At 40.4% G+C, this 27,863-nt stretch overlaps 1 protein-coding gene across 1 annotated transcript in view; it reads right to left on the reverse strand.

Moving 5' to 3' along the window:
- Window positions 1-800: 800 nt before the first annotated feature.
- Window positions 801-27,863, reverse strand: part of ttn.1 (titin, tandem duplicate 1) — a 211,255-nt gene continuing 184,192 nt past the window's right edge. Inside the window, exons 181-209 of the mRNA XM_060928917.1 lie at window positions 26,063-27,829; window positions 25,675-25,968; window positions 25,303-25,587; window positions 24,917-25,216; window positions 22,753-24,819; window positions 22,343-22,645; window positions 21,787-22,092; window positions 21,405-21,695; window positions 20,979-21,275; window positions 20,584-20,889; window positions 20,180-20,482; window positions 19,796-20,077; window positions 15,770-16,363; window positions 15,393-15,680; window positions 14,993-15,292; window positions 14,588-14,890; window positions 14,202-14,504; window positions 13,524-14,108; window positions 13,131-13,433; window positions 12,733-13,032; window positions 12,076-12,645; window positions 11,659-11,964; window positions 10,973-11,566; window positions 5,710-10,874; window positions 5,445-5,601; window positions 4,849-5,351; window positions 4,556-4,709; window positions 2,264-2,548; window positions 801-2,149 (exon numbers count right to left, since the gene is read on the reverse strand). Of these exons, the coding sequence (XP_060784900.1) occupies window positions 1,854-2,149; window positions 2,264-2,548; window positions 4,556-4,709; window positions 4,849-5,351; window positions 5,445-5,601; window positions 5,710-10,874; window positions 10,973-11,566; window positions 11,659-11,964; window positions 12,076-12,645; window positions 12,733-13,032; window positions 13,131-13,433; window positions 13,524-14,108; window positions 14,202-14,504; window positions 14,588-14,890; window positions 14,993-15,292; window positions 15,393-15,680; window positions 15,770-16,363; window positions 19,796-20,077; window positions 20,180-20,482; window positions 20,584-20,889; window positions 20,979-21,275; window positions 21,405-21,695; window positions 21,787-22,092; window positions 22,343-22,645; window positions 22,753-24,819; window positions 24,917-25,216; window positions 25,303-25,587; window positions 25,675-25,968; window positions 26,063-27,829 (17,807 nt within the window). The 3' untranslated portion in view covers window positions 801-1,853. The remainder of the gene's footprint in view (window positions 2,150-2,263; window positions 2,549-4,555; window positions 4,710-4,848; window positions 5,352-5,444; window positions 5,602-5,709; window positions 10,875-10,972; window positions 11,567-11,658; window positions 11,965-12,075; window positions 12,646-12,732; window positions 13,033-13,130; window positions 13,434-13,523; window positions 14,109-14,201; window positions 14,505-14,587; window positions 14,891-14,992; window positions 15,293-15,392; window positions 15,681-15,769; window positions 16,364-19,795; window positions 20,078-20,179; window positions 20,483-20,583; window positions 20,890-20,978; window positions 21,276-21,404; window positions 21,696-21,786; window positions 22,093-22,342; window positions 22,646-22,752; window positions 24,820-24,916; window positions 25,217-25,302; window positions 25,588-25,674; window positions 25,969-26,062; window positions 27,830-27,863) is intronic.

A 27,863-nucleotide genomic window follows, 5' to 3' on the forward strand; every position in this document is an offset into this window, starting at 1 on the left:
CGCTCCTCACAGTAATCAACAATACTGTCCAAATCACTTCTACACCCACAGAAACCCCTCCGAATGTATACTGCATGCACTGACTATCAGCATCAGTACTTTACAGCGACCTGCTCGCTACACATGGTTAAAATGGCTCCTGTGCAATATACCGACTTACTTGTGCAATACTACCTGTGCAATACTTACACGTGCAATTCCACCTTTGTAATACACTTATGTTAACTGTATTTCTGCAAAACTTTTAATTTCTGCAAATTTGTTAATTTTTTTATCTCTAAATTTGTACTTTATTTCTTTTATATACATCCTTTTTTGTATACTTAGTACTTTTGCACTACTCCTTCACTGCCTTATCTTTATCTCTTTATATATTTTGCAGCTGTAACAATGCAAATTTCCCCTTGTGGGATAATAAAAGGCTATCTCTTATCTTATCTTATCTTATCTTATCTTATCTTATCTTATCTTATCTTATCTTATCTTATCTTATCTGTTTTCAGGGCAGTAACCCTTTCATTTCTGAAACACATTTGATAGAAAATGAGGCCGAATTAGAAGAGAATGATTATAATGAATTTATGAAAGAAACTAAATATAACATTTGAAATGCTGATATGTTTGGGTCTTCTCTAAAAGCCGAGAAGGCCCTGATGGTTTCCCTCTGGCAAACCATAAGACAAAATATTTCAGTATCAGAATTACTTTAAAGATGATAATTATTTGGGTTTTGATATCAGGGCTGCAAGGGCAGTTTTTCAGTCAATAAACAGAACAATAATGACATATAACACTAAAGATTTATGGTGCTGAAATCATGCTTTATTAAATCAAAAATTCATAAAACTCAAGGAGGCAGAATAAATAGGTAATTCTACATATATTAATTGCTATTGAATCAAGGTGCAGGGTATTTCATTCATGTGTTTTACATTTTCTTTGCACAGCAGATGTAGTTACTGTGGTACACTGCTTGATGATTACCCTGACGAGGTGAGATCCTAACCCTAACACACACACGAACACAAAAACACACATTATAACCTAGCATTCCTCCAAGAGGTGGCACAGATTCTGGAAAGGAGTATCTGAACTGATAAAGAACTTAATGGCCAGGTGATGTTGCTTTCATAAGATCAAATTCAGACAGTCCTTTGGCAGAACCTGAACGCATATCATCATCAGCTCAACGTGCAGGCCGTTTGCACTTTGAGCATGTCATCAAAATGGTGATATGATATAGTCAGTCTGAACACAAGACCTAGTCATGCTGCTTATGTGAGGGTGAGACACAAACAGCATTCAGGGTCTTATGGTCAAGTTATAAATTCATCTGAGTACTGAAATACTATATGCACAGATGTACAGTGCATAGCATCGTCCCTTTGATTTAGTAGAACTTCAACAGGGAGCCTCTCTACCTGCTGAGGCAATCTTAAGACATCAACGTAGTGTTGAGGCACAAAATTTTGTTTCAGGTTTCACAGGGTATTCGTTCCATGAGAAACTTTCTCCTGTTAAACATTTCGTTCCATTTGTTTAAGTTATTATTGTCATAAATAACAATTCATACATTTCCCATAACCGTTATATTCGGCTATATACATTATGTACACGTCACAGAAAAATGGCTCAAAAAGTCATAATTACCCAATATGGCACATTTTATAACAATTTTAGACTTTAGTCTAGTTTGGCATAAATTAATGTCAAGTTTGGTATAAAAATAGTTCATATTTACAGAACAGTGATCCAGGTCTTTATCTAGAACAGCATTTTTCTTACTCATTCAATAACTAAAATATATTGAAGAAAGGAAAAAGGGGTATTGACTGGATTAACAGATATTTTTTTCATATAGATCGAATGCTGACATTGACAGTAGTAGTATCAGAGCCAAGCTCATTTGAAAGTTTGAGGGTGTACGCGCCACCATCCTTTTCTTTTATGCCACTAATGGTGAGTGTTGTAGTGTCCTCAGTGGTTTCAATCTGGAACCTTTCACTCTCTTCACTGGACAGTATCCTCCCTGAATGGGACCACTCAACATTTGGCACTGGGTCGCCAGTGAAAGCACAGGCCACAGTCAGAACCTTTCCTGACTCGATGCTAATATCCTCAGGGGCAGCTTCAATTTTAGGTGGTACACCTGTTTCATAAAAACGAGCAACAACTTACATCAAGGTTATTAATGATATAATTCTAGTACTGCTACAACACTGTATGTGGCATCAACAAACTAAATCACCACTTGTTTCCTCACCTTTGCGCTTGTAAGAAATGGATCTGAGTGAGGTCCCCGCAACATGTGCATGACTAGACATTTCCATCATGCTGTGTGAACCCATGGCTACCATTGTTTCAGATCTCATTGAGGTCATGCTAGTTGCTGACATGCTTTGACTTTTAATCTGAGCCATGCTGGAGCTACTGCTTGTTGTTTCCTGTATTGTTGAAGCCATGTGCAAGGCAGAGCTGCTACTTTTAATGCTTGTGGCATCTGAGCTTTTCTTCAAGACAATCATTTTGACAGGTCCTTCAACCAGAGCTGTGAGAGTATGCCAAATCACGACCAGGTCATTCACCCATCTTCACAGGCCAAAAGAGTGTTTACCCAAAATGCATGCTTCGAACTGTGGATTTTGGGTGAAAAACTCCTTTGTTCTTATATATAGTATTATGTATTTAAAAAAACACAAAAAACATGTATATATATATATACACAGTATTATGCATGCAAATGTTAATACTGTACTATACTCCAGATATTGGTTTAATTTGCTAACTTAAATATACTAACCCCATTTCGAGAAAAGTTAGGATATTTTCCAAAATGCAATACGAACAAAAATCTGTGATATGGTGATTTAGGTGAACATTTATTTAACTGTCAAAAGTACAAAGAAAAGATTTTCAACAATTTTACTGACCAACTTCAATGTATTTTGTAAATATACACGAAGTTAGAATTTGACGTCTGCAACACACTCAAAAAAGTTAGGACGGGCATTTTTACCATTGTATTACATCATTGTTCCTTTAATAACACTTTTTAATTGTATGGGATCTGATGATACTAATTGTTGCAGTTTTGCAATTGGAATTTTTGTCCATTCTTGCTTGATACAAGGCTTCAGCTGCTCAACAGTCCGTGGTCGCTGTTGTCCGATTCTCCTTTTCATGAAGCTCCATACATTCTCAGTAGGAGACAGATCTGGACTGGCAGCAGGCCAGTCAAGCACATGCACTCTGTGTCTACGAAGCCACGCTGTTGTAGTCCATGCAGCATGAGGCGTGGCATTTTCTTGCTCAAATAATCATGGACTTCCCTGGAAGAGATGTTGCCTTGATGAATATGTCTCTCTAAAATCCCAATATATCAATGGTACCTTCACACACATGTAACTCCCCCATGCCATCACAGATGCTGCTTTTACACCTTGCTCTGATAACAAACTGGATGGACATGTTCACATTTGGCACTGAGAACACAATGTTTGGTTTTCCAAAAAACAAGCTGAAATGTGACTCATCTGACCACAGCACGTTTCCACTGTCTTTCAGTCCATCTGAGATGAGTTCAGGCCCAGAGAAATCAGCAATGTGTCTGCATAGAATTAATGAATGTCTTCCTCCTTGTGTAATACAGTTTCAGGTTGCATTTCTGGATGCAGCGGTGGACTGTGTTAAGTGACAACGGTTTTCTGAAGTCCTCCTGAGCCCATGTGACTATATTTGTCACATTAGCATGACAGTTTCTCAGGCAGTGGCGCCTGAGGGCTCAAAGGTCACGCCCATTCACAGCGGTTTCCGACCTTGCCCTTTACACACCGGGATGTCTCCAAATCCCCTGAATCTTTTGACAACATCATGTACTGTAGATTTTTAAAGACCTAATTTTTTTTGCAATCTTGCACTGGAAATGTTTTTTTTTTTTTTTAAATTGATGAACAATTATCTCATGAATTTTGGTACAAAGCAGTGAGCCACGCCCCATCCTTACTTACAAAGACTGAGCCTTTGGTGCTGCTCCTTTTTATCCCCAATCATGTCATCAATTAACTTGCTGATTGTGGAATCTTCCCAAATGGTTTTACTTGAATATCTGATAAACTTTTCCGTCTTGCTTTGCCTCTGTCCCAACTTTTTCTGAGTGTGTTACAGGCATCAAATTCTGACTTCATTGATATTTTTACAAAATACAATTAAGTTGGTCAGTAAAACTATTGAAAACATTTCTTTGTACTTTTGTCAGTTAAATAAAGGATCGCATGAATTACCAAAACCAGATTTTTGTTTTTATTGCATTTTGGAAAATATTCTAACTTTTCTGGAAATGGCATTAGTATGAAGGTATGACACAGTAATACATACATAGACACAATTCCGTATTACATTCCCAACAGTGTCATAACTGCATGAAGAGCATTTGTGCTTATTTCATTCGATCAACTTCCGACACAAATTTCACAAGAAAATGCGGTGCACGGTGCTGTGAGTAATAATGTCACAAGACAAAAAAAACCAAACAAACACGAACTAAAACAAAACTTACCAAGAACATTGAGCGATGCTGTTGCAGAACACTGTCCAAATTGGTTCTTGGCCTTCACTGTGTATTTGCCGCTGTCCTCAACAGTGGCATTCTGAATCTCCAGTTTGTACACATTCTTTGAGCGGCTCAGTTTCATATTTGATGCAACGGATAACTATGGAATTTATTTCAAAACAATTTAATTCTGATTTCAATTTAGTTTCATTAAACACATTACATTCAAAATGTATTATATTACATTCACAATATGACCATCTGGAGTTTATTTAGCTTTATTATGAATCGCTACTCACCACTTCATTGTCTTTGAACCATTCAATTTCTGGGGTAGGCTCACCCATTATTTCACAGGAGAATATTACATCCTGTCCTTCATTTATGTTCTGAGAGCGTGGTTGCACTAGGAAGCTTGGTGCATCCGATAATTCTTCACTGACTGTTGTGACAAACTGGCACTTGACCACTCCCTGTTCAGTTTTTCCCTCACATGTGACAATTCCTCTATCACGAGAGCTTACACTCTTAATGGTCAAACTGTGGTAATTTCCAGAAACACCATATCTATACTCCTCTGAATTCATCAGTTCCACTCCATTCAGAATCCATTTAACATCAGAAGCCCCAGGGATATTCACTTTCAGTGTGACAGGATGACCCTCAGTCATTTTCATTTGTGTTTGCAAAGCTTTAATTTCTGAAAAGGACTGGACCTCCTCATGAACAATCTCCTTTCTGACATGTTCTTCAGTCAGTTCTGCTTTTGTTTCAACAGCATATGCTGTTGATTTTCTTGATTCTGAAAGAATAAAGCATTTTTTATTATAATATTAGCTAACACCAAACTAACCAATTTCAGCCATCATGATATTGTTTAGAGGGATGATCCCACCTTTAACAGTTACAGTACATCTTGTAGTAACTGATCCATCACTGTTTTGTGCGGTGCATTCATAAACACCACTATCAGAAACATCAGCGTCATAGATTTCAAGATGTGCAGAACTGTGTTCCTCAAATATTTCATATTTTCTACCATGTGACACACTCTGAAATGAGAATATTCACCATCATTATTTTTTTTCTGGTTGATTTGAAATTAATGGTATTTGATATTAAACAATTAATAATTCACTGTTGGCATGCAATATAATTACCTTCCCATCTTTCATCCAGGAAATCACTGGTTTCGGCACACCTGTAACTTTTACTGTCAGCTTGATAATTGTATCTGACAAAGCAGAAATATCATTCAGTCCTGCTGAAAAGCTAGGCTTGGTTGTTTTCTCCTTTGGAGCTGGTGACTTTGGTGAGAGTGGTGACTTGACTCTTTGTGGTGACCTAATTGGTTCAGGTGACTTGATTCTTGGTGGGGATTTGATCCCAACTGGTGACTTCAGACGAGGAGACTCTGGAGACTTCACTCTTGGGGGAGAAGCAACAACTTTCTGCACAGGTGTTGGCTTGCGAACAGTCAGGGTAAATTCTGCTTCTTGTTTGCCCTCAGAGTTCTCCACAACCAATGTGTAGTTTCCTTCATCTGAAGTTTCAACTTGTGAGATCTCAAATGTAGACTTATATTCTGTCGTTGTTACATGATGACGATGAGATGATACAATCACGTGTCCCTTCCTTAACCAAGTCACACTGGGTGCTGGTTCACCATCCACATCACATGTAAATTTTGCTGACTCCCCCACCGAAACTGTGAGCGACTGTGGCTTGGTCAGAATTGTAGCAGAAAGGGTTGGTTTCTTTGTCTCGACTGGAGCTTCTTCTTCTTCTACTGTTACTATTTCTGTGGTTTGAAGCTTCGTCTCAGATGACACATATTCTTCATGAATAACAGTTTCTGTTGCCTCTGATTTGATCTCTGACGTTTTGGTTTCAGTTACTGCTTCTGAAATGTGTGTTTCAGTGGCGGATGTTGCCTTTGATGATGATACATGGTAAACATCTGTTCTTGTCATTTCAGGTATAAAAGGAGTTGGAGCCTCTTCATCTTTGCGCTGAGATGTATATACAGAAAATCCACTTCCAGAAACATCTAGAGTGGCATAGTCTGAGGCTTCTCCCTTTGCATTTGTGCAGGTGACACGGTATGTCCCACTGTCTTCTTCTTGGCAGTCAGTGATCTGGAGAGAAAGAACCCCACTCATGTTGTACATCCGATACTTATTGCTTTCTTGAATGGGCTGGCCGTTGTGATACCACTGGATTTTTGCCTCTGGCTTAGACTGAACGTTCAATGTGAATTTTGTATTTTGACCAACTGCCACACGATGAGAGCGCATTCTTACAGTCACCCTTGGTGAATGGTCAAGACTAAATGGCTGCTGAGAAACGGTTTCATACTTTGTCTCGGTTTTCAGAGCTTTCTTCATTGCTTCATAACGTTGCATGTAGTCAACCTTTACGGACAGGTCTTGTGTTGACACTACTTTCTCACTTGACACAAGGCTCATGGATTCTGGAGGTTTCTTCTCGATGCTTGGAAGGCTGATGCTTGGTTTTTTGTCCTCATCCACCGTAGGAGGCTTCTCAGCCTTAGGGTGTGTCACCTTTCTATAACCAGGTGAAAATGACATCACTGGTACGTCATGCATGTCAAGTGTGTCTCCCTCAATCACTGCATGTACTGAAATTTTTGTTTTCTCTTTTCTTGTGATTCTTGTTTTTTCCTCAAACTCCATGCGTTTCAACTGACTCTTGTAAGAAGTTATCCTTCTGGTAGTAGTGGCTGGTCTAAGAAGCTCTTGGTCCTCCTTTTCTTCATACATCCTTTGCTTATGCCTATGTCTGTATGTTGCTTTATCATGTCGCTGTCGTAGATCAATGTAGCTTGGGCCAGCCTCGTACTTTTGGGGAATGCGATAAGAGTCATATGTGGGAACTTCCTCTCCTTCTTCCTCATCCTCATAAGCAGTCCTCTTTGGTGATGGAGGACGCAAAGCAGAGAGTTCAAAGCGTACAGGACTTAGACTTGGTGGAGAAGCAGAGTAACCTAATCTAAGTTCCTCTTCAAGTTTAAGTCTTTCCTCCTCAGTACTCTTCATTGACAGGTATTCATTAACAGGAAGAAGCAGTTCCTCATCAGAAAGATCACCAAGTGAGCGCCTTCTTATTCTGTAGTAAGCTTCCATTTCTGGTGAAGGTGTTCTTCGTCTTGCTGGTCTTACAGTTTCCAAGTCATCTTGTGAAGCTAGTATATGCCATTTTGGCTTGTACTGGTCTTTAATCCTTGGCAAGGGCACTTCATAAAATTGTTCCCACCGTGACAGTCGAATACGCTTAAGTCTTTTCTGAGGAAGCTTTTCCATTGGCTCAGGGAACTCATATTGATCTCGTAGTTTCTTGTACCACTTCATATCAGATAAGGGTTTAAAGTGCTTGATCTCCAGGTCTTCCTCAAGAGTAGTAGGACCATAAAGATGAGGTGGAGGGACAACATATGGCATTCTCAATCTCTTTTCCTCTGCCCTTTTCTTTCTTTCTTCTTTTTCCTTTGCTTCCTCAGCTTCAGTCTTTACTTTTTTGGTGGTTACTGCTGGCTTAAACATAGTTGTGGCCTCTCTCAATGCCTGTTTTGCTACAGCAGTAAGTGGCATGACATCTGTACCAGTCAGAATCTGTGTTAATCGTACTTTCTTGTCAATCTGCTGTTGGTCTAGAGCTTGCTTCGTCCTCTTATCCTCCTCACTCTCAAAGTCCTTCTTGACATGTGTCACACGTTCAACCCTAAGTGTGGCTTGGCAACTTGCAGAACCAGCAGAGTTAGTGGCAGTTACTCTGTATGTTCCAGAATCTTCTGGAAGAGTGTCTCTTATATGTAAGACAAAGTAGTCCAAACCCTCATGAACAACTTCAATCTGTGGACCAAATGCCAAAGGTGTACCATCCTTTTCCCATTTCAGTGACGGTGATCCTGACACTCTTATCTCAAAGCGTACACTCTGGCCCTCTTTGCACCCCAAGTTTGCCAGTAGGCGCTTGAACATGGGTCTCAGTGTATTATCAGCAGGTGCAGGGCGAGGAATCACTGTGAGACGAGCCTTACAGCTATCATCACCATACCTGTTGCGTGCCACCACAGTATATTCAGCATCATCATCAGAATCAAGTTTGTGAATAAATAATTGATACAGACCTTTGTCACTTATAAAAGTATATTTCCTGTCATCATCTCCTGGGGAAAACTTCTGCCCAGATTTCAGCCATGTAACACGTGGCTCAGGGTGTACTGTGATGGTGACACTAAAGCGAACAGTTTCACCAAGGTAAGCAGTGCGGTTGCACAGTGGAAGGGTGAATTCTGGAGGTCTTTGGAGAAGACGGGCTGTGTCTATTCTGCGTTTGACTTTCTTTACCACACGTGCGGTGAAGAAGCTGCGATAGTCTCTGATGCCTTTAACAAAGAGCTCCGCATATGCACTGTCTTCACCGTATTCATTGACAACTTTGCATCGGTATGTTCCATCATCTGATCTAGTGATACCCTTGATAGTTATTGTAGCAAGCCCCTCGTCATAGGTAATTTCACATTTGGCACTTTCCTCTAGTTGTCGGACTCCACAGTACCATGTAACCTCAGTACTGCTATCATAGTTCTCAATGTTGCAAATAAATTTGACATCATCACCTTCATCAGCAACACTGTGTTTAATTTGTCCAGCAACTGGACCATGTTCAAAAGGTGCGATCTTTGCTTTGGCAACTGTTACACCTCTCTGACTTCTGATAGCACCACCACTTGCAATACGAGCAGATGAGACAACAGTGTTCCATTCTTTTCTCACCATAGCTTGGTAGTATCTCTTGTGTCTTGTGGTATTGATTGACTTACTGTTGAGCTCCTCTGTGTTCATTGTCAGCCAAGGATGATTCAAAGCTTCAGCAGCTGTCATACGATGTTTACGGTCTTTATTAAGAAGACGATCTATGAAGTCGAGTGCCTCAACACTTGCCTCTTTAAAGTACTCATCATCAAAACTGTATTCAGCATTGGAGATGTTGTCAATCATTTGTTGATTAGTTTCTGCAATGAATGGATTGAGTCCACTGAGGAGAACGTATGCTAGAACGCCAACAGACCACATGTCTGTGACAGTGCTGACCAGCTCATTTTGATGAATCTCACGTGCTGAATATTCAGCTGCTGTGTACTGAATCTTGATTTGTTCTCCAGGAGTGAGATGTCTAGCTTGTCCCAGTTCAATGATCTTGATTGTAGTTCCCCTTCTTGTGGTGTACACTATATTCTCAGGCCTGATATCAAAATGACCATAACTCTTGCTGTGTAGAAACTCAAGTGCTTCACATACCTGTCTGATGTAATTAACAATTACACGTTCATTGAGCTCAAAGTTAGCTGTGCCAAGACGCTCAAATATGTCAACACCAGATATAAACTCAAATATCATAACCAGTTCTTCAGGACTGTCAAATGATTCATGGAGTTGCAGGAAGTTCTTATGACGTGCCACATTTAGAGTGGCAATTTCTTTCTTTATTATTGCTTGATCTGCACTTTTTACTTTAACAAATTTGGCGAGGAATGTCTTCTTAGAACTAATCTCAATGCAGCGATGCACAATGCCAAACTGCCCACGGCCGAGCTCTTCAGCGACCATATATTTGTTGTGTACATTCTTAACCTCTGAATGAGGAGCTTTACCCTTAAAGACAGGTCTGCTGTCATCAACTTCCTCATCATAGTTAAGAACTCTTGATTTATCTTCTTTTGTCACAACTGGTCCACTTGGTTCAGAAGGTGCACTCTGGCCAAATTTGTTCTCGGCTATTACACGGAATTGGTAGCTTGTTTTTCCAAACAGGTCGGTGACAGTGTAATGAGTGTCACGTGACTGGGCAACACGGATCCATCTCTCTGCTGTAGTGGCGCACTTCTCAATAATGTAGTTTCTAACTCTACTTCCTCCATCACTGGCAGGTGCTACCCAATTAAGTGTTACAGAATCCCTAGACACATCACTGGCTTTGATGCTACGAGGTGAATCAGGGACGTCTGCAACATCAAGTTCGACTGTTTGTTGGTCAATGCCAAATCTGTTCTTCGCACAGACAATATAGAAACCAGCATCCTTCTGATCCACTCCATTCGGAAACATAAGAGATGTGAATGATCTTGTGACAATGACTTGGTAATACCCATTGTTATCAATAAGATCTTGTCCCTTCTGCCAAGTGATAACTGGATCTGGTTTTCCACTGAATGGAATCTTGATGTTCACCACTTCACCACGAAGAGCACAGAGGGCCTCTTTATGTTGTAGGTTCTTAGGTAAATGAATCTTTGCTGGTACTGAAAGAAAAAGATAAACCATGTGTTTTTACAACAAATCCTTAACATTAAAGAAAACTGGTAACATAATTCAATATCCACTGTTTTTGTAAACTTACTTTCAACATCAAGAGAAACGGTTGCAGAAATTGAGCCTCCCTGGTTTGTTGCTCTGATCTGATAGACAGTTGAATCTTCCTCATCAGCATTAGCAATGACAAGTTGATGATAACCTCCCTTGAATTCCTGGATCTTGAGTTTGACTCCATCTGCCTGAATTTCTTTGCCACGCTTGAACCATTTGATCACAGGTTTGGGTTGTCCTGTTATCTTGCAAACAAATGTTGCATTGCTCTTGTACTTCACACTCATATTCCTGAGGTCTTCCTTAAAGGCAGGAGCATGCACTTCAACATCTGTTCTTGGAACAACAGGATCTGACTCTTCGCTGTATTCACTCTCTCCACCAAGGTTTTCACATCTCACACGGAAAACATACTCCAGGCCTTCTGTAAGCCTCTTGACTGAATAAACTGTCTGATGAATCTCATCAGTGGTTACAGCAACCCATTCACCTGTCTTTTTGTCCTTCTTTTCAAGCCTGTAACTTTTGATCTTGGACCCACCATCAAAAAGAGGTGGTTTCCAAGAAACAACGCAGGAGTTCTTGGTCACTCCAGATACAAGAGGTTTAACAGGTGCACCTGGCTTATCTGTAAAACATTTGAGATGTACAAGACAATTACCCAACGTGTTTCTCCATTCTGAATTTTTATTTTTTATTTCTTAATATTTCTTAGCTTACCTAATTGACTCTTGATAAGAATAGCAGATGGAGTCTGCAGTGGTTCACTGATGCCATAACGGTTTTGTGCCGAAATGCGGAAGAAGTAACCTTCATTTTCCACAAGATTGGGAATGCGACATGAGGTGCCCGTAATAGATGATGAGACAAGTTGCCACTTGGCACCTTCTTTGTCTTCATGCTTCTCCACAATGTAGTTTGTTATCATTGATCCACCATCATCTTTTGATGCCTTCCAACTTATTATCACAGAATTCTTCAATAAAGCTTCGAGAACAATAGGCCCTTCAGGCATGTCAGGTTTGTCTGATAGGAAAAAAAAAAAAAGTTATTTACCATTTTTAACTTACTCAAATTACATAAAATTACTATAATAATATAATTTAATACATTATTATTTTTATTAATAATCCTCACCTAGGATTTCAAGGTGAGTTACGGTATCGGCAGAGCCAAAGTGGTTGTTGATCCTGATTCTGTACTTTCCACCATTCACCCTACGTTTGACATTCTTTAATATCAAGTGAGTGTAATGCTCTGTGTTCTCAATAATGACATTCTCAGAGGGCTCCAAAGGTTTGGCCCCATGAAGCCACATAATTTTGGGTTCAGGACGACCTATATACACGGCATGAATACGCACAGTTGTACCACATCCTGCAAAGGTTTTGTCTTTTAGTGGGGCAGGGAATTGAGGTGCTGCTTCCAGAACCAAGGTTCCACTGGTCTCACATTCTCCAGCTTCATTCACAGCCTTGCATGTGTACAGGCCTTCATCTTTTTGTTGGTCTGTTGAGATAGTTAAAGTATGGTTGCGGCCATCAGAGGTTGCAGCATATTTGCGGCCCTCTTTGATTTCCTTTCCACGTTTGTACCACTTAATTTGTGGAACAGGCCTTCCAATAATTTGACATTTTAGGGTGGCAGTCTGTCCAAGCTTGGCAGTAACTTCATCCATCTCTTTTCTGAGGGCTGGTATAGTTCCAACTGTTCCAAAATATATATTTTTTTTTGTTAAAAAGGAAATAATCGTCAAAGTTATATATTGTAAATATGAACTGCAAAAATACTTACCACCTAGTTTAGTTTTAATTCCTGCTGCGGTCCTACGAGGTCTGCTGATTCCAGTTTCATTTTCAGCAAACACTCTAAATTCATATTCAGTGGCTTCTTGCAAATCACCCTGAGTAAATTCTCTTTCCTTTAATAGCTCTCTGTTACATTTCTTCCAAGTGCTCTCCCCTGATTTTCTGTACTCAACCCAATAGCCAAGAACTGGCTTTCCACCATCACATTGAGGAGCTTCCCATTGAATAGTTATGTAATCTTTAGTTACAGCTGAAGTGTCTACCTCCCCTGGTTGACTTGGTTTGTCTGAAGCAGAAAGAGAGTTGTGCAAAATACTTTTTTTTTAAATTCTGTTAAACTCACACGTGGCTAATATGTTAATTAAATAAGACATATTTCCTTACCAAATGGATCTTTGCATATGACAGAATCTGATGCAGGTCCAGGTTCACTCTCTCCAATGTCATTTACAGCAATCACACGGAACTGATATTCTGCATCAGTAGTGAGTCCGCTGAGAGTGTACATAGTGGAAGTAACCCTCATCTCATGGCGAACCCATTTGTCAGATGAGACCTCTTTATACTCAATGAAGTATCCAATGATCTGTGATCCACCATCATCTTTAGGTTTAACCCAAGCCAAATCAGCAGAGGACTTGGTAACATCCATGATTTCTGGTGGTATGCTTGAAGCTTCTGGCACACCTGTTTTAAACATACACAAGAAATATGTAATTTTATAGTTGATTAAAAGTGATAAGTATGTTTGCTAATGAGAGTTGAATTAGTACTTACAAATTGGAGTCTTTGGTACAACAGGTTGTTCAGATTTAAGAGAGCCACTGATGCCAAACTTATTCTCTGCTGTCACCTTAAAGTGGTATTCAGTATTTTCATGTAGACCTTTGACCACCAAAGATGTGTCAACTACTCTGGAGTCAACAGTATACCAGGCTGCCTTTGTTACCTCACGTCGTTCCACAATATAGCCAAGGATTTCTGTGCCACCATCATCCTTTGGTGGCTTCCAGCTCACTCTTACAGAATGAGCTTGAATATCCTCAAATCTAAGCGGACCTTCAGGAGCTGCTGGACGGCCAATAACGTTGACCTTGATTTGCACCATCTTTTTGCCACATTTGTTTTCAAGATGGAGAACGTATACACCAGAGTCAGATCGTTCAGCATCCTTGATAACAAGCTCAGTAATATCCTCACTGGAGGCAATCATTGCACGGTTCGAGACCTCAGAGCCATCCTTTGTCCATTTGCAAACAGGTGTTGGCTTGCCTTTGATTGGAACTGAAAGTCTGATGACTGCTCCATGTCGGACAAAAAGTATATCTTTGTACTTAGCTTCAAGGTCATGGCTTGGAGGTTCTGAAATGAAGCAAATTAATTAAATAATCAAGTATGATTAAGCCAACAGCAGCTAGTAATGTTCAAAGTTATAAACACTACGTGACATCATACCAAGCATCTCTGTCACAGTGACCGTTCCTGGCACTTCAGCAGGTTCACCTGGTCCACCAGGATTACAAGCCAAGACTCTGAATTTGAACTCCTCGCCTTGAGGCATTTTGGTCAGGGTGTATTCACAAATCATTGTAGGTGTAGTATTGCACTTAATCCAGGTTACAGAACCAACCTTCTGCATCTCAATTAGATAGCCAGTTACTTTAGAGCCACCCTCCTCATCAGGTGGATTCCAGGCCAAAGACACAGATGTCTTGGTGGTGTCTATGATTCTCGGGTTCTGAGGTGAGCCAGGTGGATCTAGAAAGATTGGCAATTGTTAGAAAAGCATATTATTATTTCACCACACAAAGATACACATGATTTAAAATAAATACACTTACCGACTGGATCAGTTGCCACAGCTGGTTTCGACAGAAGACTGGGTTTGCCTACACCTCTAGCATTGATGGCTGTGACTCTGTGCTCATATTCCAGGCCTTCAATCAGACCAGTGGATCTGTATCTTGTCATTGTCACGGGGTTCTTATTAGCACGGATCCATCTGTCAGCTCTGACCTCTTTGCGCTCAATGATGTAGCCAGCTACCTCTAAACCACCATCCTCATCTGGTGGTTCCCAAGCAACGGTCATGCCATCCCGGGACACATCAAATACTACTGGGCGGCCTGGTGGTCCAGGAATGGCTGTCACCAGAGAAATCTTTGCGTTAGTTTGATTGCACATGTCATATAATATGGAATACATATATAGTATCTATATACTATGAACCATGCTGTTGTTCATACATTTAGAACTCCTGCATTCAACAATTTCTGACTGCAAGAACTCTCCAGCACCGTAGCGATTGACCGCTGAAACACGGAAGACATATTCGTCTCCCTCTGTCAACCTGTCAAATTTAAAGCTTGGCCTGCTGACTGATTCAGAAACAGGTACCCATCCTGGACGATGAGCATCACGTTGTTCAACGACATAGTTAGTTACAGGAGCACCTCCATCTCTCTCTGGTGGGTCCCAGCTTATTGTAACTGAGGTTGCATCTATCTCATCAAAACGAATAGGTCCTTTAGGCTCATCAGGTTTGTCTGAAAAGGAAAAATAAATAAATAAATAAGAAACATAAAAAAAAGAAATATCACCCCAGGAAGTTGGCAGATTGACAGGTTACATCAGACAGCTGCTTACCAAGAATGACTACTTTAATCTTCTCTGTAGTAATTCCTGTAATATTCTTTAATTCAAGTACGTATTCTCCTGTATCATCAATTGTTGTGTCAAGCACAGTTAACTTGCAGAATTTCGCAGTTGACTGAATCTTCACACGTTGCTGTATCTTCAACTTATTGTCATTAAAGTACCAGGAGGAAACTGGAGGTGGCCTTCCACTGATTGGTAAATCAAGTTCAAGAGGTTTGCCTGCCAAAACACTGATCATCTTTTGTGGAATGCTTGATAGATCAATCCTTGGCATAACTGAAAAAGAAAAAGGTGTGTAAGTCAAACAAATCTTGGCACTGATCTATTTTATTTATTTTAATTCTAAAATAACAAACAGTACATACTTCTTTGTTCTTGCACTGTTACAGCAGTAACAATTTCTTTGGGTTCACCAATTCCTTTGCTGTTGAGAGCACATACCCTGAATAGGTACTGCTCATTTTCATTCAGTTTTTCAAGAGTGTATTCAAAGTCTGTTAATTTTAAAGTAGCAACTTTCATCCATTTATCTACACCAGCCTTGCAAGCTTCAACAATGTAGCCAATGATTCTGCTGCCTCCATCATGTTTAGGTTTCTCCCATCCAAGAGTAACAGATGACTTTGTGACATCTACAATGTCAAGTTTAGCTGGAGGCAGTGGCACTTCACACACCAACACAGCATCTGGTGTCTCACGAGGTTCACCTATGCCATAGATGTTTTCTGGCAACACTCTGAAGTAGTAGAGCATTCCCTCTGACAGTCCTGTAATTTTATATGATGTCTTGCTGCATTTAGAAGTAATGGTTTTGTAGGCTCTCATTGATGTCTCTCTTCTCTCAATGATATAATTGTTAACAGGTGCTCCACCATCAACCTTGGGGGCATCCCATGTAATGTGAGCAGACTGTGTTGTGAGCTCCTTTATTTTAATGGGGCCTGGTGGACCAGGTGTATCTAAAATTGAAAAGCATAAAATTAAACAAATGGTTAAACAGGGTCTGTCTGTCTGTCTAGACAGGTTATAAAGCAAAAAACAAACAAACAAACAAACAAACAAACAAACAAACAAACAAAAAACCCTGGTGACTCTGTTACAGTCCACTTGCTCTCTTAAAGAGAAGGGTCACTGCAAATCAGTACAGGGTATTCTCAGAGGATGACAATGTCCCCATTCACAGGGCCTGAGAACTCATTGAATAATTATATGCTATCACCTTCACAGTGGGGCGGCACGGTGGTGTAGTGGTTAGCGCTGTCGCCTCACAGCAAGAAGGTCTGGGTTCGAGCCCCGTGGCCGGCGAGGGCCTTTCTGTGCAGAGTTTGCATGTTCTCCCCGTGTCCGCGTGGGTTTCCTCCGGGTGCTCCGGTTTCCCCCACAGTCCAAAGACATGCAGGTTAGGTTAACTGGTGACTCTAAATTGAGCGTAGGTGTGAATGTGAGTGTGAATGGTTGTCTGTGTCTATGTGTCAGCCCTGTGATGACCTGGCGACTTGTCCAGGGTGAACCCCGCCTTTCACCCGTAGTCAGCTGGGATAGGATCCAGCTTGCCTGCGACCCTGTAGAACAGGATAAAGCGGCTAGAGATAATGAGATGAGACCTTCACAGTCAGATAACCTAATTAAATACCTATAAGAAATTTGGAGCAATGTGTTAAAAAGTGCTCTCCACCACCACCATAATAAAAATACTGAAATCAATATCCTTTGGATGAATGGTGTTCCATCTCTCAAGTGTTCCAGAGAGAGAGAGAGAGAGAGAAAGACATTATTGGTTTATTCCTTTAATTTGTAACATGTCTACACACACACACTTGGCTGGTATTGAGTGGTCTATCTGATATATTCTATTCAACTAGTATGATACTGAACAAGTCGAAGACGAGTAGCTAAATGGAATATATCCGATAGACCACAAAAAAAAGCCAGCCAACATTATTATTATTATTATTATACATACACATTCCTTTCGGGTGTTCAACGTGTCTTTCTCTTTCAAAATTCTCTCAAAATCTTCTGTATTACCGTAAATCTTCCACGGCCATGTTTATTCACAAATTGTCACAGTCACTCACTAGCATGGAAGTTTTACGTCTCCGATGTGTGACGTCATGTTGTCTTGACAACCATGCAATATCGTAAACCATATTCAGTGCACATTCTCCATTGGGTAGAGTGACGTAATACACGTAGGATAAGCAATATGCTAACAATATTGCATGCTATCAAACCAAATGAATGAAACCCGCTAGAAGGGAATAGAACACGTTTTTATTCCATCGAAAAAGTGCCTTGTATGGATAATAATTCATAATATTTCACTCTGATAACGTCACTCACAGTGTTTTCCTGCTGACTGGACATGTGTTGTCAAAATGGCGAACCAGTTCAAAATTAAAATTCTTGTGATTTTTGATACTTAAGATTGATACTTGTGGGGTTTTGTTTGTTTGTTTGTGTCCATAGAATATAAAGAACATTACATGGTGGTGCGAAGATATGAAGTTTATCTTTTTGTGTTGAAAAACGCTTCGCTCACTTGTGATATATACATTCACCAAGTGAAGACAAACTTCATATCTTCACACAGTCGTGTAATGTTCTTTATATTCTATGGACACATCCACAAAAAAATGCAAGTAAAAAAATATATATATATATATATATATATATATATATATATATACACACACACACGCAGTGGCATGCAAAAGTTTGGGCACCCTTGTTGAAAATGTCTGTTACTGTGAATAGTTAAGTGAGCAGAAGATGAATTGATCACCAAAAGGTATAAAGGTAAAGATGACACATTTTTTTTCAGCGTTTTCTGCAAGATTTGTCTATTATTTTTGTTTTGTACAATTGGAGAGTGAAAAAAGAAAAGGAACACCATGCAAAAGTTTAGGCACCCTAATACATTTGAGCTCTCAGGTAACTTTTACCAAGGTTCCAGACCTTAATTAGCTTATTGAGCTGTAGCTTGTTCAAATTCTTTGTTAGGAAAGGGCAGATGATGCAGATTTCAAAGCTGTATAAATTCTCTGACTCCTCAAACTTGTCCCTAAAATCAACAGCCATGGGCTCCTCTAAGCAACTCCCTCGCATTCTGAATAATAAAATAATTGATGCTCACAAAACAGGAGAAGGCTACAAGAACGTAGCAAAGTGTTTTCAGGTAGCTGTTTCCTCAGACTGTAATGATATTAAGAAATGTCAGTTAACAGAAACAGTGGAGATCAAGGTGAGGTCTGGAAGGTGAAGAAAACTTTCTGAAAGAACTGCTCGTTGGATTGCTAGAAAGGCAAATAAAAACCCCTGTTTGACTGCAAAAGACCTTCAGAAAGATTTAGCAGACCCTGGAGTGGTGGTGCACTGTTCTACTATGCAGCGACACCTGAACAAATATGACCTTCACAAGAGAGTCATCGGAAGAAAACCGTTCCTGCGTCCGAGCCACAAAATTCAGTGTCTGAAGTTTGCAAATGAACATCTAAGCAAGCCTGATGCATTTTGGAAACAAGTCCTGTGGACTGATGAAATCAAAATAGAACTTTTTGGCCACAATGCGCAAAGGTATGTTTGGAGAAAAAAGGGTGCCAAATTCCAGGAAAAGAACACCTCTCCGACTCTGAAGCATGGGTGTGGATCGATCATGCTTTGGGGTTGTGTTGCAGCCAGTGGCACAGGGCACATTTCACTGGTCGAGGGAAGCATAGATTCGAATAAATACCAGCAAACTCTGGAAGCAAACATCAAACCATCTGTAAAAAAGTTGAAGTTAAAAAGCGGACGGGTCCTACAATAAGACGATGATCCAAAACACACCTCAAAATCTACAATGGAATACCTCAAGAGGCCCAAGCTGAAGGTTTTGCCCAGGCCCTCACAGTCCCCTGACCTAAACATCATTGAAAATCTGTGGATAGATCTCAAAAGAGCAGTGCATGGAAGACAGCCCAAGAAACTTGTAGAACTGGAAGCCTTTTGCAAGGACAAGTGTGTGAAAATCCCCCAGGTAAGAACTGAAAGATTATTAGCTGGCTACAAAAAGTGTTTACAAGCTGTGATACTTGCCAAAGGGGGTGTTACTAGGTATTGACCATGCCAGGTGCCCAAACTTTTGCTTCAGGTACTTTTCATTTTTTGATATTTTACGCCTGTAAATGATGGAAATAAAAATGTAATCTTGTGGAAAATATTAAAGAAATGTCTCGTCTTTACCTTTATGCCTTTTGCTGATCAGTTCATCTTCTGCTCACTTAACTATTCACAGTAACAGACATTTTCAGCAAGGGTGCCCAAACTTTTGCATGCCACTGTGTGTGTGTGTATACATATGTATGTATGTATGTATGTATGTATGTATGTGTGTGTGTGTGTAATCATACCGTAGATCTTGACAAGAATGCTAGCATCCTTCTTGCCAGCTGAATTAGAGGCTTCAAGGGTGTATTTTCCAGCATCATAGCGATGAATCTTGTCAATGATCAGAGTTGTGGAAGTATCTGTCACTTCAATGTATCCACGGTTTTGGAGATCCACACCAGGCTTGCTCCAGGTGATAACTGGAACTGGTCTTCCAGTAACAGTTACATGAAGACGCAGTGAGCCTCCAGCTCTCAGGCATATTGTCTTCTTTAGATCATCCGGAAGCTCAAGATCAGGTATTTCTGAGAAAAGTAATATGTTTTTTTTGTAATTCGAACAAATTACATATCTGTTAGAGATATCTTTAACATTACAGTATGTATATTTTAATTATGAATTCTTACCAATTCTTTCAATGGGCTCTACTTCAGTACATGGGTCACTAAAGTCACCTGCTCCATTGACATTGACTGCAGCAACTCTGAAGCAGTACTTTTTACCAGTTATCAAACCTGTCACAGTGTGTTCTGTGACTCTCAGAGTCTTCTCATGGGTCTTGATCCATTCCTCTGTTCCTAATTCTTTCATTTCAAGAATGTAACCGAGAACATCGGCACCTCCATCTTCTATCGGTCTTGTCCAGGCCAGACTAATGCTGTCCTTGTGGGTGTCTGTTACACGTGGAATTGAAGGAGCATCTGGTTTGCCTGTGGAGATAAATGTAACATAATTTTCCATAATATAAAACAATATATATTTAATTACTATGTTCATTTTGATACCCAAATACAGTCTTTGTATAATATACCTGTTGGTGCTCGGCACACTGCATACATGGACACCTCACTAGGCTCACTATCTCCAGCAGCATTTATGGCTGTAACACGGAACTGATAAATGTTGCCCTCTTGTAAACCAGTAACCTTGAAGGTTGTGTCCTTGAGTATAGAGTCTTTATTAACCTTGATCCATCTGATGCTCTTTCTCTCTTTCTTCTCAATCAGATAGTTTATGACTTCACTACCACCATCATTTTCAGGTTTTAGCCACTCAATTGTTGCGAAGTCTTTTCCAACTGCAATAATCTCTGGCGCTCCCGGAGGTGATGGAATGGCTGCAGGTGAACAAAAGACAAGAATAAATCAACATATTGCTTCTTTGAATATCAAATTCAATACAAGATAGCGCAAACATTTTACTTACTGAATGAATTTCTTGCAAAGATGGGTGAAGACTGCAGTGCCACACCAGCTCCATACTTGTTTACACCTCTAACACGGAAAATATATTGATGGTTCTTGAAAAGTCTAGTAATGGTATATATGAAGGCCTTGCATTCAGCCTCCACGATGACCCAATTAAGTCTGTTAGTGTCCCTTCTTTCCACAATATAGTGTGTAATGGGGTCACCACCATCCTCTAGTGGCTTTTGCCAGGACACAGTGCATTTCTCCTCGGTTACATTGCTTACTTTTATCTCCCGGCATGGGCCCGGTGTATCTTGAAAAAAGGGACAAAATCGAAGAAAGGAATATTTAGCACTAAGCTGAATGTCCTCATTTCAGCTTCTTTTAAATATGATTTTAAAATATGATTATGCTTTAAAATATGCAGAATTATTTTACTCACCAAGCACCTTCACATTGACTTCAGCTGTCTTGGTTCCACTGGCATTCTTCACTGTCAGAACATACCTTCCAGTATCATCTCTGTCACAGAACTTGATAATTGCCAGAGCACGGGTGCTAGAATACTGCAAAGAATATTTCTCACAAAGCTCTAGCTCCTTCTGTCCCTTGGCCCAGCAGACTTTTGGCTCGGGTTTGCCACCAACAGCAGCATCGAGAACCAGGTCTGACCCTGCTCTGACAGTAACTGTGTCCGCGAGGAGTTTACTATCCAGTTCTGCTTTTGGAGGTGCTATATTTAAAAACAAACAAACAAAAACATGTTTTAGATCTTTAAATACACTTATTTTGCAACAACATTTACAAATGAAATTGATTCTTACTGTATTCAGCTTTGCAAGTCACTGCTCCTGTTGAAACCGATGCCATGCTGAACACTCCATTAGCATTCTTTGCAATCACACGGAACTCGTATACTTCCCCTTCTTCCAGTGCAGTAATGGTGAATTTGGTATCAGCAACATTAGTGTAATTACACTTCAGCCATCTACCCTCTCCAGAGACAGTATATGGCTTACGCTCAACAATGTAACCTGAAATTGGGCTTCCACCATCATTCAGAGGCACAGACCATTTAATAGACACTGCTGATCTTGACACATCAGTTACTTCTGGCTTGCCTGGGGGATCTTGAGGGGTAAATATATGAAATAAATTAGTATGTTTGAAAGTGTGTGTGTGTGTGTGTGTGTGTGTGTGTGTGTGTGTGTGTGTGTGTGTGAATAAGATTAGATTAGATTAGATTCAACTTTATTGTCATTGCACATGTCACAGGTACAAGGCAATGAAATGCAGATTGCATCTAACCAGAAGTGCATAGCAGTAAATAAAAACAGTTATTGGATTCATTTTGTTATTAAACTTATTTGTTAAACTTACCAACTGGATTTTGAGCCACAGCTCTCTTTGAGGCTTCACTTGCTTTGCTGAAGCCAGCACTATTCATAGCATACACTCTGAACTGGTACTCAAGACCTTCAATAAGGCCATCCACCTTGTAGTAACATTCAAAACAGGGGATGGTATTTTCTCTGACCCAGAGAATAGTGTTGCGTTCCTTTTTCTCAATCCAGTATCCAGTGACCTTACTACCACCATCATGATATGGCTCCTCCCAACGAATGCTCATGCTGTTAGCAGAAACAGCAAACACTTCTGGTCTAGTTGGAGGCCCTGGTGGAACTGTAACAGAAAAATAGTAACATTATAAAAGAATAACACTATTCTTCAGAAATAACATGAAATGAAATAATATCTATGTCCTACTATGGTCATATTTAATTGCTCACCAAATGGATGCTCTGCAACAATTGTTTCAGACTCAGTTGGTTTGCTCACACCAAATCTGTTTTCTGCTGAGACACGGAACGTGTACTGCATGTACTTTGTTAGATGTGAAACATGGAACGAGTTTCGTTTCACACTAGAGTTGATAAGCTGCCAGGCAGTTGAGCCAGACTCACGCTTCTCAACAATGTAGTTTGTTATTTCAGTTCCACCATCATCCTCAGGCTCATTCCATGACAATTCACAAGACTGAGCTGTAATTGAAGAAACCTCAATAGGCCCCTCTGGAGGACTGGGTCTGCCAATGACATTGACAGTGACAATGAAAGTCTTTGTCCCAGTCACATTCTCAAGGGTAAGGAAGTACCTTCCTCCATCACCTCTCATACTTTCTTTAAGTGTAAGAGTGGTCCTATTTTTGGTGGTCTTGATTGAGACCCTGTCAGTTTCTTTTAGTCTCATTTCTTCAAGCTTCCAAGTGACTTTGGGTGCTGGTCTGCCACTAATTGGAATATCAATTTCAAATGAACTCCCAGACTTGCAGTTGATAAGCTGGTTGGTAATGCCGCTGAGATCTGCAGTTGGCTCAATACGGGGCTCTTTAACAACAACAGAAGAGAGAGCCTCTCTAGCTACACTGTAACCTGCATCATTCTTAGCTTTGACACGGAATTCGTACTCTGTACCTTCAGTTAAACCCTCAACAACAAGAATTAAGTTTTTGGTCAAACCTCCAACAACCCATTTATCGGTTCCTTTTGCTTTAGCCTCTACACAATAAGCTGTGATACGGCTGCCACCATCATGTTCAGGCTTCATCCAGGCAAGAGTAACTGTTGTATCAGTGGTATCAATAATGTCCAGTCTCTTTGGTGGAGCTGGTTCAGCAGTGGCAATAACTGGATCAGGCATTTCATAAGCCTCACCAAGGCCATACTGATTTTCCGCCATAACCTTAAAGAAGTAGGGTACTCCTTCTAGGAGCTCCGAAATTCTCATGCTTGTTTGAGTGCACTTAGGTCCTGCTTCTGTCCATGTACGCCGGCTAGCCTCACGCTTCTCCACAACATAGTGATGAACACGTGCACCACCATCATTGACTGGTGGCTCCCACATAAGTGTAAGGGCACCTCTTAGAACATCCTTGAAAGTGAAAGGACCTGGTGCTCCAGGTGTGTCCAGCACTTTAACTGTAATAGTGATGGATTTGTTACCGCTGCTGTTCTCGAGAGTGAGAGTGTATTTGCCACTGTCATTCCGTGTACAATTTCCCAGTGTCAAACAAGTGAAGGTCTCTGTGGTAGTTACATCAGCCATTACCCCCAGTTCTCCATCCGCCTTTATCCATGAAACTGTAGGTGCTGGTTTTCCTTTGAAAGCTACACGGATACATACACTGCCACCCCTTTTCACAACGTGTGTCTGTTGGAAGCTTGCATCAATATCAATCTCCGGTGCAGATAGTCTATCTACTGCTTGTACTGGCTCAGAGATCTCTTTAGGTTCACTCTTTCCAACTGCATTAACTGCAGTAATGCGGAACTTGTACTCTGCACCTGTTTCCAAACCAGTGGCAGTGTACTTTGTGACAGAGCAAAGATCTTCATTGACTCTATGCCATTCTTTTTCAGCTCCCTTGCACATCTCAATGATGTATCCATGGACCTCCATGCCACCATCATAGCCAGGTCTGGTCCATTCCAGACTGACAGATGTGTTGGTGGTATCAGTAACATTTACAATTGAAGGACCATCTGGTTCTTCAGTTGGCTCTGCACATTTAATAGGCATTGAAATATTACTTGGTGGTCCAACTCCAGCATCATTAACAGCATAAACACGGAATTCATACTCCACATTCTCAGTGAGATGTGTTACTCTGTGACCAGCCTCAGTAATTGGTTTCCTAGTCAAGACCTTTACCCATCGCCCAGTCTTCTTCTCACGTCTTTCAACAATGTAATGTTTAATTGCATTTCCTCCATCATTTGTTGGTGCAGTCCATCCAATTGTAATACTCTCTCCATCAGCATTGGTGGCATCAGGAGTTCCAGGAGAGTCTGGAATAGCTGTGGGAAAGAAAATAATACAATTTGATTAACTTTTTTTTTTTTGGTGTAACCAAAATATATGAAAAATTACAATATAATCTGCGGATGCACTTACTGTATTGCATTTGGGCAATGACAGGAACAGAATCCAGTGGTCTACTGACTCCAAATCTGTTTACAGCAGACACACGGAACTGGTACTCATTGGTCTTGATCAGTTTGGTAGCATTGTAGATACACTCCTCACAGTGATCTGTAACTAATGTCCAGGAAATTTTGGAGGTCTCTCGCTTCTCAATGACATAATGAGTAACCTCAGAGCAGCCATCATTTTCTGGTGGATTCCATGAAAATGTGACTTTGCCCTCTGAGATGTTTGTGAAGACAATTGGTCCAACAGGCTCGCCAGGTGTATCTAAAAACATGACAACAATTAGATGGAATGGATAAAACATACACAAATGTGAAAAGTTGTGCTAGGAAAAATAAAATTATGCATACCAAAGACTTCAACTTTAATTTGCTCTTTCTTGGTTCCGCACTGGTTTTTAGCTTCTACAGTATAGAGCCCACGGTGAGAGCGGTCAGCATCTCTAATAAAGAGGGTGCTTGAGCCAGCAGCTGTTGTGATATCTACCATCTTCTTAGTTAGTTCAACATCATCCCTGAACCATTTGACCCTGGGTGTTGGTCTTCCTGTAATTGTGACTTTAAGTTTGATGCTATCCCCTGCTTTGATGGCAACCCCTTCAAAGTATTCCTGTCCAAATTCAATATTTGGAGCAGCTGTAAAGGGGAGGAAAATATATCATGAATTATAATGCAAGGGGCATTATAGTATGAAAGTGAATTAGATGTATTGTATGAACTTACAGCTTTCATCTCTGATGAGAACATAGCCAGAAGACTGAGAAGGTGGGCTGATGGTGCCAATGGCATTCCTAGCTATAACTCTGAATTCATATCGTTCACCACAAGTTAAACCAGTCACTATAAACTCTGTGCCAACTACATTTGTGAAGTTTGTCTTCAACCAGCGACCCTGGCCCTGACGTTTCTCAATGTAGTAGGCAACAATTTTACTTCCACCATCTCTTTTAGGTGCATCCCATTTCAATTTCACAGATTCACTAGTTATATCAACATAGTCAGGAGTTCCAGGAGGATCTGTGATACAAATATCATGAAGACATTAAGATAAGTTTTCAGAAGGACTCAATGGTTTTCACACATTATGTTTTCAGATTTCAGATTTACTCACCAACAGGAGAAACAGCCATAGTTGGTTTGCTCTCATCACTCATACGACTATATCCAGCATCATTTTGAGCATAGACCCTGAATTGGTATTGCAGGCCTTCAATAAGGCCAAGAATTCTATATTCCCTTGCAGTCACCAAGACTAGGTTGACCTTTGACCACATGATGCTGTTTGTCTCTTTCTTTTCAACATGGTAACCAAGTACTGGGCAGCCACCATCAAAGATGGGTGCGTCCCACTGAATAGTCATGCCATCGTTTGTGACATTGTAGACAAATGGCATGCCTGGTGCACCTGGAGGTCTAAACTCATGCTTGGCAATGACATTTTGTGAAATCAGAGGTTCACTCACACCGTACCTGTTCTCTGCACATACTCTGAACTGATACTGAGTTCCTTTGATTAAATTTGGTACATTGAATGTAGTTCCTATAACATGTGAACAAGCCATCTTCCAATCTGGCTGGGAGGTGTCACATTTTTCAACGCTGTAGCAGGTGATTTTTCCACCGCCATCATCATTTGGTTCATCCCAAGAAATCCTTATACTTTCTGATCTGACTTCATCCAAACGAATTGGTCCAATGGGTCTGGATGGCTTTCCAAGGGTAATGACTTGTATATGGAATGATTTCCTGCAGACGGTGTTGTCAAGTGTAAGTGTATATTTACCACCATTCTCTTTTTCGACATTCTTTATCATAAGAGTTGCCTTGTTTTCTGTCTTCTTGAAGCGAACCGTTCCACTCTCTTTCAGTGGCAAATTGTCCTTTAGCCAAATAACCGATGGCCTTGGTTTCCCTCTGTATGGAAGCTCAATATGTACATTGTGACCAATGCGAACACTGACTTGTCCATCAGGATACTCCTCAAGGTTTGCCTCTGGTGGAATGATATATTCCTTTACTTTAATTGGACCAATCTCTGTAAATTCGCTGGTGCCTTTCTCATTCTTTGAGCAGACTCGGAAGAACATGTCTGTGAGCTCTTTAAGTTTTGTGACCTCATGCTCACAATGCTTGTTTGTTCCAGCAGGAGCCCATTCTTCTTGACCATGAAGTTTCTTTTCAATTATGTAATCAGTAATAATGCTACCACCATCATAATCTGGTTTGTTCCACTGCAACATCACTGATGTTTTTGAGGAGTCTTTCATAGCAAGATCTTTGACAGGACCAGGTTTCTCAGTGGCTTTAACTGGCTCTGCTGTCTCACATGGCTCACCAACTCCATTCTCGTTTTCTGCTGATACACGGAAAAAGTATGATATCTTCTCAGAGAGCTCATCAATTTCATATGTCATTTCCATACATGTGTTGGTTACAGCAGCATATGTGCGCTTTGAAGAGTCTCTTTTCTCAACAATATAGTTAGTAATTTCAGCACCACCATCAAGAAGAGGAGGTTCCCAGCATAAGGTCACTTTTCCACGAGTGACATCTTTCAGGACCAGATTTCTACAAGCAGAAGGAGTGTCCTGTACTTTTACAGATAGTGTCAATGATTTTGGTTGTCCTACCCCATTTGATAGCTCAATAGTGTATTTGCCACTATCATTGCGGGTTACATGAGAAAGTACAAGGCAGGATGAAGTGTCTGTGTTGTGTATATCATATTTAGGGTCATTGTCAATGTTTTGGTCCTGTTTCTTCCAAGAAACACGAGGGGCAGGTCTGCCTTTGAGAGGAACCATGATTTCAACATCTTTGCCAGCTTTTACAATGTAATGAGTTCTCATTGCAACATCTTTGTCAATGTCAGCTTCCTCTGCAAATAGATAAATAAATAGCAAAAATGACAA

Source organism: Neoarius graeffei, chromosome 9, assembly GCF_027579695.1.
Source record: "Neoarius graeffei isolate fNeoGra1 chromosome 9, fNeoGra1.pri, whole genome shotgun sequence".
In the NCBI taxonomy this organism is placed as follows: Eukaryota; Metazoa; Chordata; class Actinopteri; order Siluriformes; family Ariidae; genus Neoarius; species Neoarius graeffei.